Source organism: Drosophila santomea, chromosome 2R, assembly GCF_016746245.2.
Source record: "Drosophila santomea strain STO CAGO 1482 chromosome 2R, Prin_Dsan_1.1, whole genome shotgun sequence".
Classification (NCBI taxonomy): Eukaryota; Metazoa; Arthropoda; class Insecta; order Diptera; family Drosophilidae; genus Drosophila; species Drosophila santomea.
The window spans coordinates 22,047,613-22,064,337 of record NC_053017.2 but is presented as its reverse complement, the minus strand read 5'-3'; the positions used below and the strand labels follow the sequence as shown (position 1 = coordinate 22,064,337).

At 46.5% G+C, this 16,725-nt stretch overlaps 2 protein-coding genes across 5 annotated transcripts in view; both read left to right on the top strand.

Moving 5' to 3' along the window:
- Window positions 1–10,087, top strand: part of LOC120447031 — a 46,518-nt gene extending 36,431 nt beyond the window's left edge. For both annotated transcript variants that reach the window (XM_039628370.2, XM_039628369.2), the window contains exons 3-5: window positions 3,768–4,426; window positions 4,495–4,652; window positions 4,715–10,087. In XM_039628370.2, coding sequence (XP_039484304.1) covers window positions 3,768–4,426; window positions 4,495–4,652; window positions 4,715–5,727 — 1,830 coding nt within the window. In that variant the 3' untranslated portion in view covers window positions 5,728–10,087. The remainder of the gene's footprint in view (window positions 1–3,767; window positions 4,427–4,494; window positions 4,653–4,714) is intronic.
- A 978-nt stretch (window positions 10,088–11,065) lies between these two features.
- Window positions 11,066–13,885, top strand: LOC120445207 (beta-galactoside alpha-2,6-sialyltransferase 1). Of its 3 annotated transcripts, XM_039625457.1 has the most exons (7): window positions 11,066–11,160; window positions 11,837–12,040; window positions 12,122–12,664; window positions 12,888–12,985; window positions 13,071–13,350; window positions 13,447–13,544; window positions 13,605–13,885. In XM_039625457.1, the coding sequence occupies exons 2-7, from the start codon at window positions 11,854–11,856 to the stop codon at window positions 13,773–13,775; spliced, it is 1,377 nt and encodes a 458-aa protein (XP_039481391.1). In that variant the 5' UTR covers window positions 11,066–11,160; window positions 11,837–11,853; the 3' UTR covers window positions 13,776–13,885. The 3 variants fall into 3 exon arrangements, with proteins under 3 accessions (XP_039481391.1, XP_039481390.1, XP_043861754.1); XM_039625456.1 differs by having other exon boundaries at window positions 11,837–12,664; XM_044005819.1 differs by lacking the exon at window positions 11,066–11,160 and having other exon boundaries at window positions 11,766–12,040.
- Window positions 13,886–16,725: the final 2,840 nt, after the last annotated feature.

The following is a 16,725-nucleotide window of genomic DNA, read 5'->3' as shown; positions in this document are numbered from 1 at the left end:
TGGCAAAGGTCGCTCCTTCCTTTGTTGTCGCTTTTCTATGGCCTGTGGGCTGTGTCCTGTGTCCTGCGTCCTGTGGGCGGTGTCCTGTGACCCCTGCCCCCAGCCGACGACCCTTAACCCTTAGGTTAGCCATTAATGTTTACGAGGGACAAAGGCGAGCGGAGTTACAATATTTTTTCAGCGTTGTTCCTATTGATGATAAGGCTGGCTGTAAAACCGGCTAACTCTTCTGGTCAAACGCACTCGGCAAATATATGAAATTAGAATTTCATCGCCCAATCTGCATTTGCAATTAAGCCGCGCTCATCGGACTAATTATCGCATATTGGGTTTCAAAAATGTTAAGCCACAAATCCGCGATTCCGATTCCTCTGCGCCGCATCCTGTATGCCCACTACCATCCGGTCAATCTGGGCGCCAGGAGGCGGAGGCGGAAGCGGAGGACGGGGACGAGGCGCGAAGGTCACACGTCGATGGGCAGGCACAACCCGGCTTATTTACTGCCCGCATGTGTGTCCTGCGTCCTGTGTCCCGTGTCCTGTGTGCTGAGTCCTCTCGCCACCCCCTTTTGCTGCAGGCTGCACGCCCATGCCAATGCTGATGCCAATGCTGATGCTCATGCTGATGCTCATGCTGATGCCAATCCTGATACTGATGGTGTCGTGTCGGCGTAATGGCCGAAAAGGACGAAAATCGGGATTTTGCGTGCGGAATGACTTTTGCGCCCCGCATTTAAATGAAGGCAGGCTTAAATGGATTCCGCCGGCTGTCGGGGATGAGCTTAAATCCACTTCTTCAGCTCGGATTGATTTTTGCAGCTCCTCGGCGTGAAAGTTGCGACCCGCTCCCTGCGCCCATCCGCTGCACAGGCTCCAATTAACTTTGCACCTGCACACCCTCTAATTGAGTTCGCCCTTTGAGCCTTTTTATTTTGGCGTCGGAATTCATTTAGTGCAGAGTGCATAGTGCAGAGTGCAGGCGCATGTTAGTTCGTGGCACAGCAGATGGGACAGGTCGGGCTCAAGTTATCTTCCACGTGCCACGCGAGGCGGCGGCAGGACTCGTTTCGCGGCGAGGAACTCTGCACGACGGTGTCCTATTAATGGCAAATACTTTTTTGTAATTAAATAATAATTTAGCGAGCGGGGCACTGAGGACGCGATGACGAGATGACGAGCTCGCCCACGCAACCCAAGAGAACCCAAAGTTGCCCTGGCAACAGCCCCCGTGTTCCCATGTAGGTGCATATAGATATGAAATCGAGTAAACAGACTCGTAAAAGTCGTGTTTTTATATTCCTTATTTGGGTCCTTTTCTGTGTTATGTGAATGAAAGGCAGGGACCCTCTGCAGTAGCTATTCTCGCAGTGTACGCAGTCGTGGGTATATTTATTTGTAGACGAGTATTTGTGGTTTAATGTCGGACGCTTGCTGAGTTTATGGGCCGTTGCTTTTCATGACCAACACAAAATGAGTGCAGGTCTCACTGAACCACTCACTCACCATTCACTCACCACTATTTTGGCCATTTCACGAGCTTGGGGACACGAGCTCGCTCGGATGATTGAACTCCGCTCGCGATTAGGCCGAAAAGTAGTTTTGGTCTGGCCTCCTCATCTTCATCCTCATCCTCAGACAGAGCCGCACGCTGTTGCGGTGGATAATTTTAGATTTTTTTTTGCCGCAAACACCATCGCCCGCAGTGACAGCGGCGGCAAACGCAAACAATTAGCCTTGCCAGCTGCAGTGGCCGCAGGGCAACAGTGCGTATGCGTGATTTATGAATGCGGTGCACGCTTTTGCGGCTATCAAGGGTAGGTAATATTTGGCTCCGGCTAAGGACATGCACATTATGGCCGAAAGGGGGGGCGGGCTAATTCAATTAGTGCTGTGTTGTGTTTGCATTCGGCCTTTGCCCAGCAGTGCTATGTTCAGTGCACACGAGTGCGAACACGAAATTCGATAATTGATTAAGACAATCAGTGCACTTTGCTGCACTTTAACTCGTGGCAATCAAGAATGTGGATAAATATTGGGCAGATTTTCTGCTCCTTTGCCTGCCCACTGGTGACCAATATAATGTGTGTGTATGCATAACAAAAATCCAATGACTTTAGTCCCTCACTCTGAAGCCTGCAATCCTGCAATCCTGCAATCGTACAGTCCTGCAATTCTGCAATCCGGCGAGCAATGTTTCAATGAAACTGAAAACCGACATTTCTCCGCCTCGCTGTCCTTGCAGGGAAATGTAATGGCAGTACCGACACATTGATAGCCACAGAAATGTTGGCAAATAGCAAAAATTTCACCTGTACCGACCGAATTTCTCTGCAGGCCTGCGAAGAGTTGTTCGTTTGGTATGTGCCTTTGACCAATAGTTATGGCTAAAAGCCGAAGGGCATTTGGGCGGCGGGGGAAGCTGGTAAATTCCGAAAAAACTACTGCAATAGTTCTGACAGCATAGAAAATCACAAGAGCAGCTGGAACAAACAGCAAAATTCAGCAGCAGCAAAGAATAAGCAAAAATATTTTGAAACAAATTTGCTTCCCAATGGAAAATATGTCGGCCGAGTGGAGGGAGGAGTGGATGGTCAGATTGGAGGGCAGATTTCAAATTAATATGTGCAGTATGAAGTATGAAGTATGGCAAGCATTCGAAGCTGAGTTTTGACAGCGCCAAACGGGGTAAATTCCATTACTATCCGAATAACAATCTGGTTTATTTTACAATTTCACTTTTTGGCCAGTTTCATAAGGGGTAATGACATTACAATTTCCAACAATCTTAAACTTATGTCTCTTTCAACTTAAAGGCCAATCGATTAGGATTGTGATTATAGAATGTGAATAAAGTACAGCACAGCACAAGTACAGAGGGTAACCTTCATAACTTGGCCAAAATGAGTCAGAATCATCTGAATAATACTTTTTTGCATAGCTAAAGGCCCAGACTAAAGATCCCTATCACAACTTTGGGTTTTTTCAAAAATCAATTTTTGGCCATTTTTCGCATTTTTTGTAAGGGGTTACATCATCAAAATTTGCAAAAAAAGGAAAAAAATGAAAAATTTAAAATTGAAATGCCAATCGGTTGGGAATACGATTAGGAGCTAAACAAAGCAGAAAATTCATCATTTGGACCGTAAATTCGATTTTTGTGGCCAAAATACCTATTTTTCGGTCTGAATATAAAAGGGTAACCTTTATCATTTGTCCAAAATGAGTCAGAATCATCTAAAAATGACTGTTTTGTAAGCCTAAGAGTCCAAACTAAAAATCCTAATCACAGTTTGTCGGTTTTTCAAAAATCAATTTTTGGCCATTTTTCTCATTTTTTGTAAGGGGTTACATCATCAAAATTTGCAAAAAAAAGAAAAAAATGAAAAATTTAAAATTGGAATGCCAATCGATTTGGGTTGTGACTACGTGTCTAACAAGGTGTTACATTTCAGTATTGGACCATAAAAATGGTTATTGTGCCCAAAATACGATTTTTTGCCTGGAAAAACCGGGTTTAAACTCAATTTTGCCAAAAAGGGGTATCATTAGACATTTTTTTTCATTTGAAAATTGTACAAATAGCACCACCGATACGCGTAGTTAAATGACATGAATATAAATCTAGGCTTCCCCCTACTGAGCAGTAATTCAATAAAATCAATTAAACTTTCACGACACAAAAGCGAACACAAATTTCGAGCGAAATAATTTAAATGTGGCCCAGGGACCTGCATAATTGATGAGTCCTTTCAATTGCTTGTTTTGCAGGAAGCATATCGTCGCTGGGTCTGCAGTACACTAGTGCCGTATTTCGCCGAGCCAAAGGACGTGTCGCCGCAGTCGCAGTCACAGACGCAGCCGAAGGACGAGGGGCAGGGCAAAGGCAAACGCTCGGCGAGGAGTGCGGCGAGTGCGGAGGCAATGGCGATGGCAACGGCGACGGCGACGGCGGACGGAATCAAGCATAAATCTCTGAAATTAATCAGCAATAACAATAAATCAAATAACGGCAATAACATGAACGAGCGTCAGATTAATCAGAAGCATGACAAGAGCTCCAATGCGAACGCGAACGCGAAGGCGAACTCGAACTCGAACTCGAACGCCAGCAAGGACATTGACCGCAGCGTGGAGGAGGCGATTGACAGGGACCTGGCCCAGACATTCTACGATGTTGTTGGCCTGTCTAAGCCCCGCCGCGGCGAGGAGGAGCTCCTGCCGGAGGACGAGGCTGGATTAGGGCGCAGTGCGGACGCGGACGCGGACTCCGAGGTGGATAAGGGTGCGGAGGCAGAGAGGGAGACGGAGCTGGAGCTGGAAACGGAGGCCGAGGCCGAGGCCGAACAACAATCCAATAATTTCATATCGACTGCCAATATTTCGGATCCCAGAGCTACGGATCCAGTGATATCAAAACTACAGAAGAGGTGAGTTACCCATTTCAATATGGCAATAAAGTGAGTACTCCTAAATTGTGTTTCCATCACCCACTTAGATCAACACGCAAGACCGAGTTCCGTAAGCGTCGTCGTATCCGGCCGTGCCTGAGCGTCTGCCAAACCGTGGAACAAAAGTGCCCCTACCTGCTGCCCGCCGATCGCGCCCCTGCGCTGCCCACCCAATATGCCGGCGAGCCGACATTTCTCTGCCTAGGTGAGTACGCCATGCGGCACCACAGGATGCTGTTCTCATCCGCGCACTCCCATCCCCGCCAGATCAAAACATACCCGAGACAGGGGCGCAGCTGGAGAAGTCGAGCTACGGCCCCAACGACTGCTGCTACAGCTACTGCAACGGACCGGCCTCCGGAATCTGCACCGTCTGCCAGGACTTCAGCCAACCGCGCTCGGAGGAGGGCGAAGTGGCGGGCAACTCCACCCGCCGTGTGCACAACATCACGCTCTCGCTGAGCTCACATCCCGGCGAGCACGCCCGCGCCAAGAGCGTGGCCTTGGCCCTGCGGAACGTCAGCCAAACCGGAAGCGATCCGGACGCCGTGGATACGCTGCTCGACCGCCTGCCGTACTACGCCAGCCACGACGGCATCTTCTACTACGACGAGGAGGGCGAGATGCCGCACGCCTCGCTCTCCGGCGACTGTGCCGTAGTGCCCGCTGCGACCACGCGCTGCACCATTCCGTACTACGCCTCCGGGACGGGTGCGGTGGCCAAGCCGCCGACGCAGCTGCTGGTCTGGCTGAGCGCCCTGCTCGGCCTGCTCAGCAGCTGTGGAGCGGCGCGCCAGAGGTGGAGCTGCCAGTGGAGCGGTGGCTGCGGCGGCCACCGGGGTCGCAGTCGCCAGGCGGTCGCCTGCGAGGCCAGCTGCCACGAGCAGGAGCTGGTGAAGAGCAGGAGCTGCAGCCAGCGGAGTCCGAAAGTGCGCAGCAAGGAACAGGTCAGGCCAGGATGTCGGGATCAGGACGCCGAGCTGGTGGCCTTCAGGACGTGGCTGTGGTCCAGCTCCTGGCACGCCTACCAGCTGACCTGCAGCAAAGTGCGATACTTCAGCAGCCGGAGTAGGTTCAAAGGCGAGACGAGACCGGTTCGTTCAAATCGTTCCACTAACTCCAAGGACCCGCGCTCGCTCAGAGGCGGGAGCGGAGTGCAGTGGAGCCGGGGGGCAGGATGCACTAGGACTAGGAACTACCGCTTCTTCTACTACTACAACTACAACATCAACGACTGGTGGCGGAGATGGTGGCGCTGCCTGAGCAGCGGGGCCTTATAGTGCCTGCGAGGAATAGGGACTACCATGACGACTCCCTCTCCAGCGAGGAGGCGATACCAAGCACTAGTAGTAGCTAACTCAGAGGCGATGCATATGCATATGTATATGCATAGTAGATGTGGCATAGTAGATGGTTCTAGGGAGACACACAGTGACGCAGTGACAGAGAACACACAAATCCATGGAATACGAATTAAACGAAACGGAAAACAGAAACCACTTAAATATTTATGGTCCTCTTTCAAACGAAATAAAAACAAGCATGAATTAATTATAAATCTCTATTGAAACAAAACCAAAATAGCATATTTTATTACAACTAGAACAAAGAATATGAATATTTAATTAAACAAAAAGCAACTGCCACAAGAATAGGTTTTTTAGATAAACGATAACGGAAGTATAAAACATAAAAAAAAACCAAAACAAAATAAAAAAATAATTTAAAAAGCATACAACTAAAACATAAAAGGGATACCGACGGAAAATATAAATAGTTATTAATTTAATTGCTGGCGAACATAAATACGAAACGTTTAGGTTAGCTATAAAACAAAAAGACGAATGGAAAAATCCAAATTTACTAGACTACAAATTTGAGAGCGGCAAGGCGATTAGAGGAAAATGGGGAAAACCCCAAGTTCCACACACAATTTCATTCAGACAACAACAAGACGAGTTTAAGCCGCGTATCAACCACCTTTCAAAGAAGAGCGAAACGTGAACTTTACTTAAATTAGTTTACACAACTACATACGCGTATGTGTATGTGTATGTGAAAAGTACTATAGTCAAGGTGGGAGCGATTTAACTAACAATTAAAACAATTACGGGAAGAAAGCAAAGAGAAGCCGCAAAAGTGTCTAAAATGTCTTTATTTAGTATGCAAATAAGAGGAAGTAAACATTTGTATAACCCAATAAAGCAAAAGAGCCAAAATGAAAAATGAAAAATGAAACATGAAAAAGGAAGAGTATGTAAAACGCACAGTAACACGTATCCTTAAGATTCATCGACCGACCGACAAGGCGAGGGAGCGACTCTGGCCGAGATTCGAGATCGGATTCGGGTAGCAACGGATACCGGGCATTACCGGGATTACCGACATAGGACATATATGAGTATGAGTCGCATATAGTATATGTATGTACGTTAGATATAGTCAAAATGTGCAACGTAAGCCGCAAATTAAGGTAGAAGAGGGGCGTGGCGCGTCAGAAGAACAACAATATACCTACTATATAAATACTAACAATGAATAATAATACTTTTTGTAATAAAGTGAACTCTATGTAGCGTATATATATATATTAATTATATATATGAAATATATATATTTATATAATATATATTGTCTTAACAACTTATCGTACATAAACTTTCAGCAAATGAAAACTATGAGAAAATCGAAACGAGAAACCGAAACCGAAACAGAAACCGAAACCAAAACCAAAACCGAAACCCCTAAAGGCGAAAACCAAACGTAAATAATTAAGAAATAATTAGTCGTATTTGGTATTAACTAATTAACTATTAAAGTAAGAACTAAACAATTTGAGAGAACCCTCTGATAGAGCACACTCGCCCACACTCTCACAGATCTAGAAAGACACCTCTTCGAGCACTCCTAATGGTTCAGTTCAAGTTAGTTTCCCCCACCCAATCACCCAATCACCCAATCACCCAATCACCCGATGAACCGATGACCCCAAGACCCGATGACCCGGTGACCAGGAATCCGATCACCCACCCCACTTCCATCTGTCACTCCACCACTCTCAGACGCTTTCAAGTTTTCGGAAAAGTCCTTTGTTCGATCCTTTCACTGAGGTCTATTGTCGAACGGTTGAACCCACTGCAGGCAGTGTCGGAATTACCAGGACTTAAGTCTATTAGGATGTAATTTTCCGTTGTGCATCGGAACGTTACCCACTTCTACACTTTCCCACACGAGTTTCCACAACATCTTGCATTACCAAACTGACGAAATTACTTTAGGAGGTAGGAGGAGGTAGCAGGACAGCAAGACAGCAGTACGGATTTTGTTAGGTGTTGTAGTAGTAACGTATCGATATAACGAGCAGGAGCAGGAGCAGCAGCAGAAGCCTTCATCACGAACCCTCCATTTCTCTCTGGTTAGCCCCCATATCAATAACAATAACGCTTTGTAAATACAGATTACGTATGAGCAATTTGCCTCGAATCCATCTGCACAGTCCCATCCCCGAAGCATCCACATGCAAACGACGTTACACCTTCGCTCCTTTGATTCTCCAGGTGTCCATCACCCCCAGTGGCGTCCGTCGATATGGCGATGGTGCGGGTTGACGTGGCCAAACTTTTCACTTATTACTATAAGTACAGGGGCGTGTCTAGGATGCATGCCTTTTCTTGAGAAACGGGGGGCGTAAGAGCGGTAGAGGGGCGGATAGGGGTGGACAGGGGCGGAACGACACCGTTATCAGTCATTTCAATGGCGGAACGGAAGCGGAAGCGGAAACGGAATCGAAAACGGAAACGGAAAAGGTAACGGTGGCGGAAATAGAAACAGTAACAGAAACAGCAGCAGAAACAGAAACAGAAGCAGAAAGAAAAGAGCAAAGGAACAGGGCAGAGTCAGCCGCTGGCACAAATTGCGCGCATATAGAATGCAAATTGTTATGAATTATTGTGTACTTTTGTAAAACTTTTTGATATATATAATATAGTTAACATGAATAGATGCCTAAATAATAATAAATTAAATATTAATTTATTTAAATGTAAACAATAAATAGAGAAGGACACTGGAGTAGGCCGGCGGATGCGGACACGGAGGCGGACCGAGATCGACTCCAGTCCGCTGCAGTTGGTCGGTGCGACTCGATCCCGGGCCCCAATCCATATCCGTGCCCCGGCATTAGCGTATGTACGAATAAATTTTAGGCACCGCAGGATCTTGAGGAGGATCATGACGCCCCTTCGGCGGGGGATGATCCGTTCCAGGAGGCGGCGATATCTCCGATATCCCTGTGCATAGCGAAACTAGTTGAATTGTGTACGTAATGTGGGTGAAACCATAGCTCCAGATCTGATCCATCTGATCCATCGACTTTGCATGGTAGACAGCGCATCGACACCACCTCATGCGGTCCATACACAATCGATTCACATTCGAATCCAGATCCGAATCAATAACCAATTAGCACGAATTATATAATAATTTTTGTAATTGATTAGCCGCTGCCACACAAGCAAAACCAAAACCAAAACCAAAACTAAAACCAAAAATCGAAAAACAACAGCAAGCAAAAAGCAAAACCCGCTGCAGCGTTCGCTAGTAATTATTTTTTACAAAAACCGAAAAAAAACAAATATTTCAAATATGTAAAAAAAGAGATTTTTAAAAACCGAAACAAAATTGGAAACACGAAATTCTTTTTAGGCCAAATGAAATTACATAATTGTGTGCCAGGACAAAAGTGACAAAATATAAAAAAGAACAAAAACGTTAAAATGTGTTGTATTTAATATCATGCAAGCATGCACAGAAAACCGAGCGAGCAAGGCGAATAAACAAAAACAATTAATATAACGAAATTCATAGCGTCAAGTCAAGTTTAATTTAATTAAATGAAAACATAGACTAATTTAATGGTTATGGTTTAATGAAAAGCCAGCCGCCACACAGCTAGCAAGCAAAACAAAAAGTCTCCATCAAATTGAATACTCTAACCATAGTAATTCCCGAATGAAAGTTTGCATAGTGAAAAATCGAATCCAACAATGACACAATGGCCCCTCCCGAATAACAGTAATTTAGTGGAAACTGATAAATAAATAATAAAAAAAACGTAAAACCTAAACCTAAACCTAAACCTAAACCCCACTTGAGACAGCTAAAACTTTAAAAAACTAAACTAAAAAACTGAAATCTTCTGTACTTGTTATTAAAATACAAAACGTAAGGATAAAGAAAACATAGAAGAATCAACAAATTATAAATAAAACGTAAATGAAAATAAAAATAAAAATAAAAAACGATGAAAAGCCCAAAAATAGAACACAAAAACGAAATTTCATAGTCCTTAAGCTAAACTCTAAAACCAAAGAAAATTAAAAATTAAATTCCCCCAGCCAAACTATCTAACGTAATGAAATTCATTTCCCAAGCGAACGGAGGAGGAATAGTAATACTTTCTAATAATAATGGCAACTGGCATAATTATGGTAATTGTAAAATAATTAAACAATGACGTAAACGTAATACCAAAAACGGAAAAAATCGAAAATAATAAAAATAAATTGTTGTTATTGAATGTATTTGTATAGAAAAATTATTATGATTATGACGATGAATAATAAATGATTACAAAAATAATAATTATTGTTCAAACCGAAAAGCAAACAAAAAAACAAAACAAATATATATATATACGAGAAACCGTCTTTGACTTCCCACTGGGCTGAACTGGAACTGGAACTGGAACTGTAACTGGAGGACAGGTCACTGCCACTCACTTCGTCTTGCCACTCAAATGCCACGTGCGAATACCCGCGGGTTTTGCTCGGCAAAATCGGAATAATGGTCGGGGATACCCCGACAAACAAAATAATTAGGAGCACTCGAGGGAGGAGGAGGAATGAAAGGGAAAGTAATCGCATGACTCCGGACCAAAGCAAAGGATAATTGCATGCTTGTACTTAAATCTTTTTAAATCGTTGATTTAGGTGCCTATAAGTGACCATGCAAACCCAACTGCATTCCAGCGCTCAAAAACTGTTGCCTACTTTCGCTTGCAAAACAAATTCAATTATGAGAGATTAGCAAGACTCGACTCCACGATCCCCACGCCTTGTTTGCCTAATCCACCTGCCCGAGTTATACGTTATTTATGGAAAGTATAACCATGCATATCAGGTGAAAATCTTGATTTCCCCAAGCAGCTAACCGGCAAAGTGCCAGCAATCAAGTGGGGAAACCAGCGAGCGGTGGCAAATGGCATGTTCTGCAATCTCGCACGCACTTGCGTTTAAAGGGCTTAAGGGTTTGTGCGGGACTGGCGAGGACGAGATTGTGTAACCTGTGTAACTTTCACTTTCGAGCCGCTCAACGCAGGTGCTTAGCGGCAGTAACAGCGGCAACATCATCGCCAGCCGCAACAGCAAACACTCTAATTAGGCGCGGCCAGCGGGGGGAACGAGTGAGGGGGCAGGACAATGGGTAAAGGACGAAGGACGAAGGCAGTCGGCATGCTGCTGCCGAAGCTGGCTCCTTCGCACACGAATCCTTCGGCTCCGTTGGCCGGGGCACTGAGCCGCCGTGCGCCGAGTTTTCAGATACGTTTCGGCTGGCGAAAGGGAAAGTTCGAACTGCGGATGCGGCGCCGGGAAATTCTTCGTTTTTCCGGCTGTTTTTCCGAGTTTTGCGGGCTGCATGTGAACGCACTGTCGGTACGTGTTTATCCGCCTTTGAAATGTGTGTTTGTGGGCCGAAATATTTGCCTAGTGCTAACGAGTTGTGCGTCGACGGTCAACTAGCTTTTCTGTTTGCTCGCGGCACTGGCGTATATTTTTGCATACTTTTTGGCGCCAGCTGAAAAAGCCCAAAATAGAAAACTGAAATTGCGAATCCGTCCAAAAGCATTAATATGGCATGAAAACGTTTTGCCAACTGACAGCTACATGAATTGCTACTCAGGCCTAAGTGCGAGCAAAAGGTCAATGCTAATTGACACTGACGCGGCAAATAAGTTGGAAATTTCTCGATAATTGGGAATTCAATTAAATACTCTCGAAACTTGTTGTTCGAGAAATGGAGAAGAGCTTGTGCCAAAACTTTGTAACGTCCGATTTGTAGCTTAAATATTTAATTTGTATCTCTTAGTTTTATGGTTGATTCACATATCCTAATTTTGTATAAACTAATTTATTTTATGTTGGCACATGAGCTGTTTGTGAACTGAAATCTTAGCAGATCCCTGAAGTCACAGTTTGGCTTTGTAAAGTGAATATGTGTGTTTAAATGCCACTGAGGGTTTTTGAATAGGTCTGCATCCATTCACGAATCTTTGACTGCTGGCAGCATCTTCAGCTCGCTTAAATATTAATTGAGCCCTCGTTCGACTAGCGTACTGTGAGTGGAGAATGAGACAAGTGAGGGAAATGAGGCAAGTGACACGCGCATCGCCGGGTCAAAGTCAGGCCCTCTTTTCCTGCCTCATTATCGCCGTGTGCGCCGCATTAATAATTCAAACTGGGCAAATCCAGGGTGCAAAAGCTCAGCAGGGACGCGAACCTGGTGTGGTGAATTCAGGGCAACCGAACGGCAACGGTGCGTATGAAAACGGCAGTGCCGACAGTAATGACACAGAAAGGCGGTTGCGCAAAGTAATTTGGAAATGCATTTCCACAGGAAATGGAAGCAGTGGCCGCCGCGTGCCGCGCAGTGTGTTCCACGTGCGCTGGAACCCCAACGAGAAGTTCATAGTGGAGAGTCGCGAGAACCCGGCCATCAACTCCTCCAAGCTGGCTCCCCATCCCCGGCTGAAGGTCTCCAAGAACACCAAGCTCACGCTGAGCCCCAAGCTCTATCTCTGCCACGACAAGCACTCGGAGCTGTGCCACAACAAGACCCAGCAGTTCCGCCACCGCATTGTGCGGGCCTTCGAGAAGGCCATGGTGGAGTCGGTCAACGAGTCGCAGGCGAACCACTACAACGTGGACTACAAGCCCGTGTTCGGGGACAGCTTCGAGGAGCAGTACTACCCCTCCACCTGCCTGGTCATGGAGGCGGGCGTGCGGGTCCTGCGCCGCAAGGACGCGCCTTTCAACAAGCTGCCCTTCGGCCGCCTCTTCCCGCGCCAGAAGCTCTTCCGCAACGTGAAGGACATCAAGACCTGTGCCATCGTCTCCAGTGCGGGATCGTTGGCTGGCTCCAAGCTGGGCCGCTTTATCGGTGAGAAGAACTACTAGTTTGTAAGAGCCTTTACGTAATGCCTCCATTTGAGCAACGATGTGTGTACAATAAGTTTCGCTGTGTGCAACTGCAGTGCACCCACCTGCATGCACAATCAGTCGGAAGAGGCCGCTCGTGATCGGTTTGATTTAGCCGTCTACTCTAATTCTGTTTATATTTTGGCACTGCGCACTGTTTCCACTGTAATACGTCCTGCTCCCAGACACGCACGACATTGTGATGAGATTCAATCATGCGCCCACGCAAGGACACGAAGTGGATGTTGGCAGCAAAACCACGATTCGTGTGGTGAATTCGCAAGTAGGCTGAAACGCAGTTCCGCACTTTCGATTGCAGCTGCAATCTACCTCTTCCCTTTTCCCCCTTCCCTCTTCGCTCTTCCCAGGTGGTCACCAAGCCGGAATTCGACTTCACCCGGGCCCCCATCTTCCGGAACGTCACGATCGCCGCCTGGGATCCCGGCAAGTACAACGGCACGCTGGAGGATTGGCTCACCAGCGCCGACTACGACCTCTTCACCAACTACGAGCTGTACAGGCGGCGCTATCCCAAGTCGCGGGCCTTCCTCATCGATCCCCACTCCGTGTGGCGCCTGTGGCAGAGTCTGCAGATGTTTGCCGGAAACCGCCCGATAAGCCGGAATCCCCCCAGTTCCGGTTTCATAGGTGAGCATGGAGCATGAACGCCCAGCTACTGGGAATTGTGTGCCTTAAGTTCTTGAAAGTAAACTGTTGAGTGATTTGTGTGCTGTGCCTTCCCAGGACTGGCCCTGCTCCTGCCGCACTGTCCCCAGGTGGACTTCGTGGAGTACGTGCCGTCCACACGACTCAATGGACGCTGTCACTACTACAGCAAAGAGGTGGGTCCGAAAATTAATGTACTCAGTCGCTGCTGAGCCACTGACTTCCTCCATTCCCAGATGAATTCCGCCTGCACATTCGGCTCCTGGCATCCGCTGGCCGCCGAGAAGCTGATGGCCCTGGACATGAACATGGCGGAGGACGACGACATGTCGGTCTTCCAGTTCGGCATCCTGCGGATTCGCAGGCCGGACAAACTGCTCTGCGGCTTCAACTTCTTTGGCTACTGAGCAATTCCCAGTTGTCAGTTAGCAGTTCGCAGTTTGCAATTTGCAGGCGGAAGTGCCTGTGGCAGTGGCAGTGACAATCCAGGTGCATTTAATCAAGCGGTTTTCATCGAGTGCAATAAACAATTCAACTTTGCAATGAATACAAGCTGAAGTACACTTGGTCGAGTGGCGCGGGGGAGGAGTCCGGGTCCCAAGTGGATTCGCTGCCTTTTGATTGCTTCTCTCGGCTGGCTGGAACAAAGCCCACCAGAACAGAGCAGAACTGGGCAGAACCGAAGTTATGACTGTCCTCATGAAGCCGTGTTTTCCTTAGCCATTAAATGCCATAACTGTTTGTCTACACGGACGACCTGAGTGCAATAAGTATAAGCATTATGATTGTTATTCCGGCCCCAAGGATCTCGGCGTGGTGTGGGCGTGGAGTGGAGTGGACGAGGTGTGGCGAGTTGGGTTGAGAAGGGAAAGGGGAAGGGGAAGGGGAAGGAAAGCACTCATTAATACGTGATGCGGCAGGCCGAACGTGCGGCGACTCCAAAGTGGAGAAGACTTCAAGTCAAGTCGCTGTTATGATGGCAATTTTTGGTCGTTTTCTGCCGGCGTGGCTGGAGTTAAACGCTGCGTATGCGCGATTAAATAATATACAGTATAGCAAAAATAAATATAAATATTGGGATTCCGTTGAACCAGGAACAGGGCACCGAACGAAAGTTATGGCCGAAGGGCACTGTGCAGCATCTCGAAAAGATTTGAGTAAAGTGTGAAATGGGCAACGGGAGTTTCTTGAACCCGCTGGGCCACCTGCCCAGTCTGTCCATTATTCCACTCGCAGGGAGTTTGCTCTTTTGCATTTCAACATTCAACAGCCAGCCACAAGGTTCATCTAACTCGAGTCCACAGAATTGCAGTCCGAATTTTTGATTTAAGCTGCCATTTCGGACGTTTATTTGACAAATGCAAATAGCAAGACGTTCATGTTCACGTGTTTATGTTTGCTGCGGCCACTCTTTGTTTTGGTAATTGTGCAGCACCTCCTCCCGAAAATGGCCAAAAGCCATTGGCCATCGTCCACTGGACACTGGCACTTGGCGGTGTTTTGACATTTTTACAAGCAGTTTCAGCTTAACTTTTGTTTTGCCATTCTGCCGAGAGCTCTTCGCGCAGGCGCGTTCGTTGCCCTCGTGAGAACGTGTTTGCCATGCTGATAAATGAGCTGATAAATGGGCGAATCAAAAATATGAATTTTATAGCTGAAAGTCATAAAGTGATCGTTGCGCGTGTGCACCTCCAGCGCCTCCATGGAATAGGACACCCTACTGTAAGTAATCCCTTAAAGCTCTCAAGCCAACTGAGGCAAAGTTCCCATCGTAATGTGTGACTCACATGGGACTCTGGAGGAAATCGAAATCGAAGGAAATCTGTGTCATTTGGTGCCTGCCTATCACTTTGTTTTTAAATGTTGCAATTTCTTGCTGCACATGAGTTTGCTGGTGACTTGGTGACTCACTGACTTGCTTTGCTTCATTTCAGTCTGTCATTCCGTGGCATATTCTAATAAGAAGTAATATCGTCTGAACCCATTTTATTTTGAGGAGTGTGCCACATTTTGAGTACTTTCTAGCTGGGGCAACTCCCCCACACCGTTCCCCCCTCTTGTGTAGCATGCAAATTACAAATGTTGCTTTTTATTGGATTTTTATCGACTGCTGAATGACAGGCCCGGCCGCCCGAGAGGGTCAGCAGTGACATGGACGTGGACATGGACATCTGTTTTGAGAGTCCACAGAACCTCCCCCTGAAATGTCAATTTGGGTCGGCTTCAATGTTGTGCTAATTGAAATCAAATGCCCGACTCGTCCATCTATCTTTGCAGTTTGAAAGTTTTGGGATGTCACAGTGGGCAAAGGGATGACTCATTCCCCAAAATTGAGAAAACAAATGTCTGTTTTCCTCATTGGGTTTATTCATTTGCATTGCACGTTTGCGTAGCTTGAGGTGGCTGTGGTCTGCTTTTGTTTATACCGAATTGTGTTTTGTTTTTCGGGGATATCATTACTCAGGGGATTCCGGGAATCATCGCCATAGTAGCTCGTGTGCCGAAATAAAATATGAAGCATAGCTTATGCACTCTTGTGGTTTTGATAAAAGGGTTAGTCCAGACGTGGCTTAGGACTCAGTGTAGAGACTGACTAGGGTGATGCATCTGGGTGTGTCCGACGACCACAACACGTAGTGGATGCGGACCAGATCCAGACAAAAGATGGAGTTGGCCTACACAAACAACCTGCGAAGAGTCAAGGACGGCAGACTGCTTTATGTACCTTTCATTATCTCTTAAAGAAATATGCGGCTGGGCAACTTGTCTTTTATTATGAGAACATGAGGGTGGAGCAGGTTCTGGCCAATAAATTGTGAGCAACTACCCTACATCCTAGTGAGTCGTGGGCTCTTCAAGGACTTACACGCACAGTCAATAAAGAAGGACGTGTGACCAGAAGAGTTTTGTGAAATAGGTGCACCATGTTAAAGTACCAAGAATTCTCAAGTAAAACCGATGATTGCATTATCAGCAATCGCACAAAGACACCAACTGAAGGATTTCCTTTGAGATACCCAAAAGGAGTGGCCCCATCAGTCAGCGCGGTTAATCAAACAATCAAACAATCACCCAATCAGACTTCCTGCTCGATTTGAATTGCGCTTTTGTATCTAAAATCCTTAGTTTATTCGCCAGTGCGACGGCCATGTCAAAATATTTAATTGCATTACAAAAGAAGACATCCCCTCGAGTTTCTAGGTGGGGGAGTCCGTACTGCAGGTGGGGAGGGGGCCGTTTGAGGAGGAAGCCAAGAGGACGGCATTCCAGCACGTTTGAGTGCGTATAAATCAAAATATAAGAACAATATAAAGCGAAATTTAGCATCGCGGCGAGCGAAGTGGAAGCAAAGTGAAT

Bases quoted from the DNA above. Each gene is read 5' to 3' on its own strand.
- LOC120445207 (XM_039625456.1), top strand. From the start codon at position 11,854: ATGAGACAAGTGAGGGAAATGAGGCAAGTGACACGCGCATCGCCGGGT. The intron at 12,665-12,887 runs GTGAGAAGAACT...TCCTGCTCCCAG, and splicing joins CAAGCTGGGCCGCTTTATCG to ACACGCACGACATTGTGATG. The intron at 13,351-13,446 runs GTGAGCATGGAG...GTGCCTTCCCAG, and splicing joins CCCCAGTTCCGGTTTCATAG to GACTGGCCCTGCTCCTGCCG.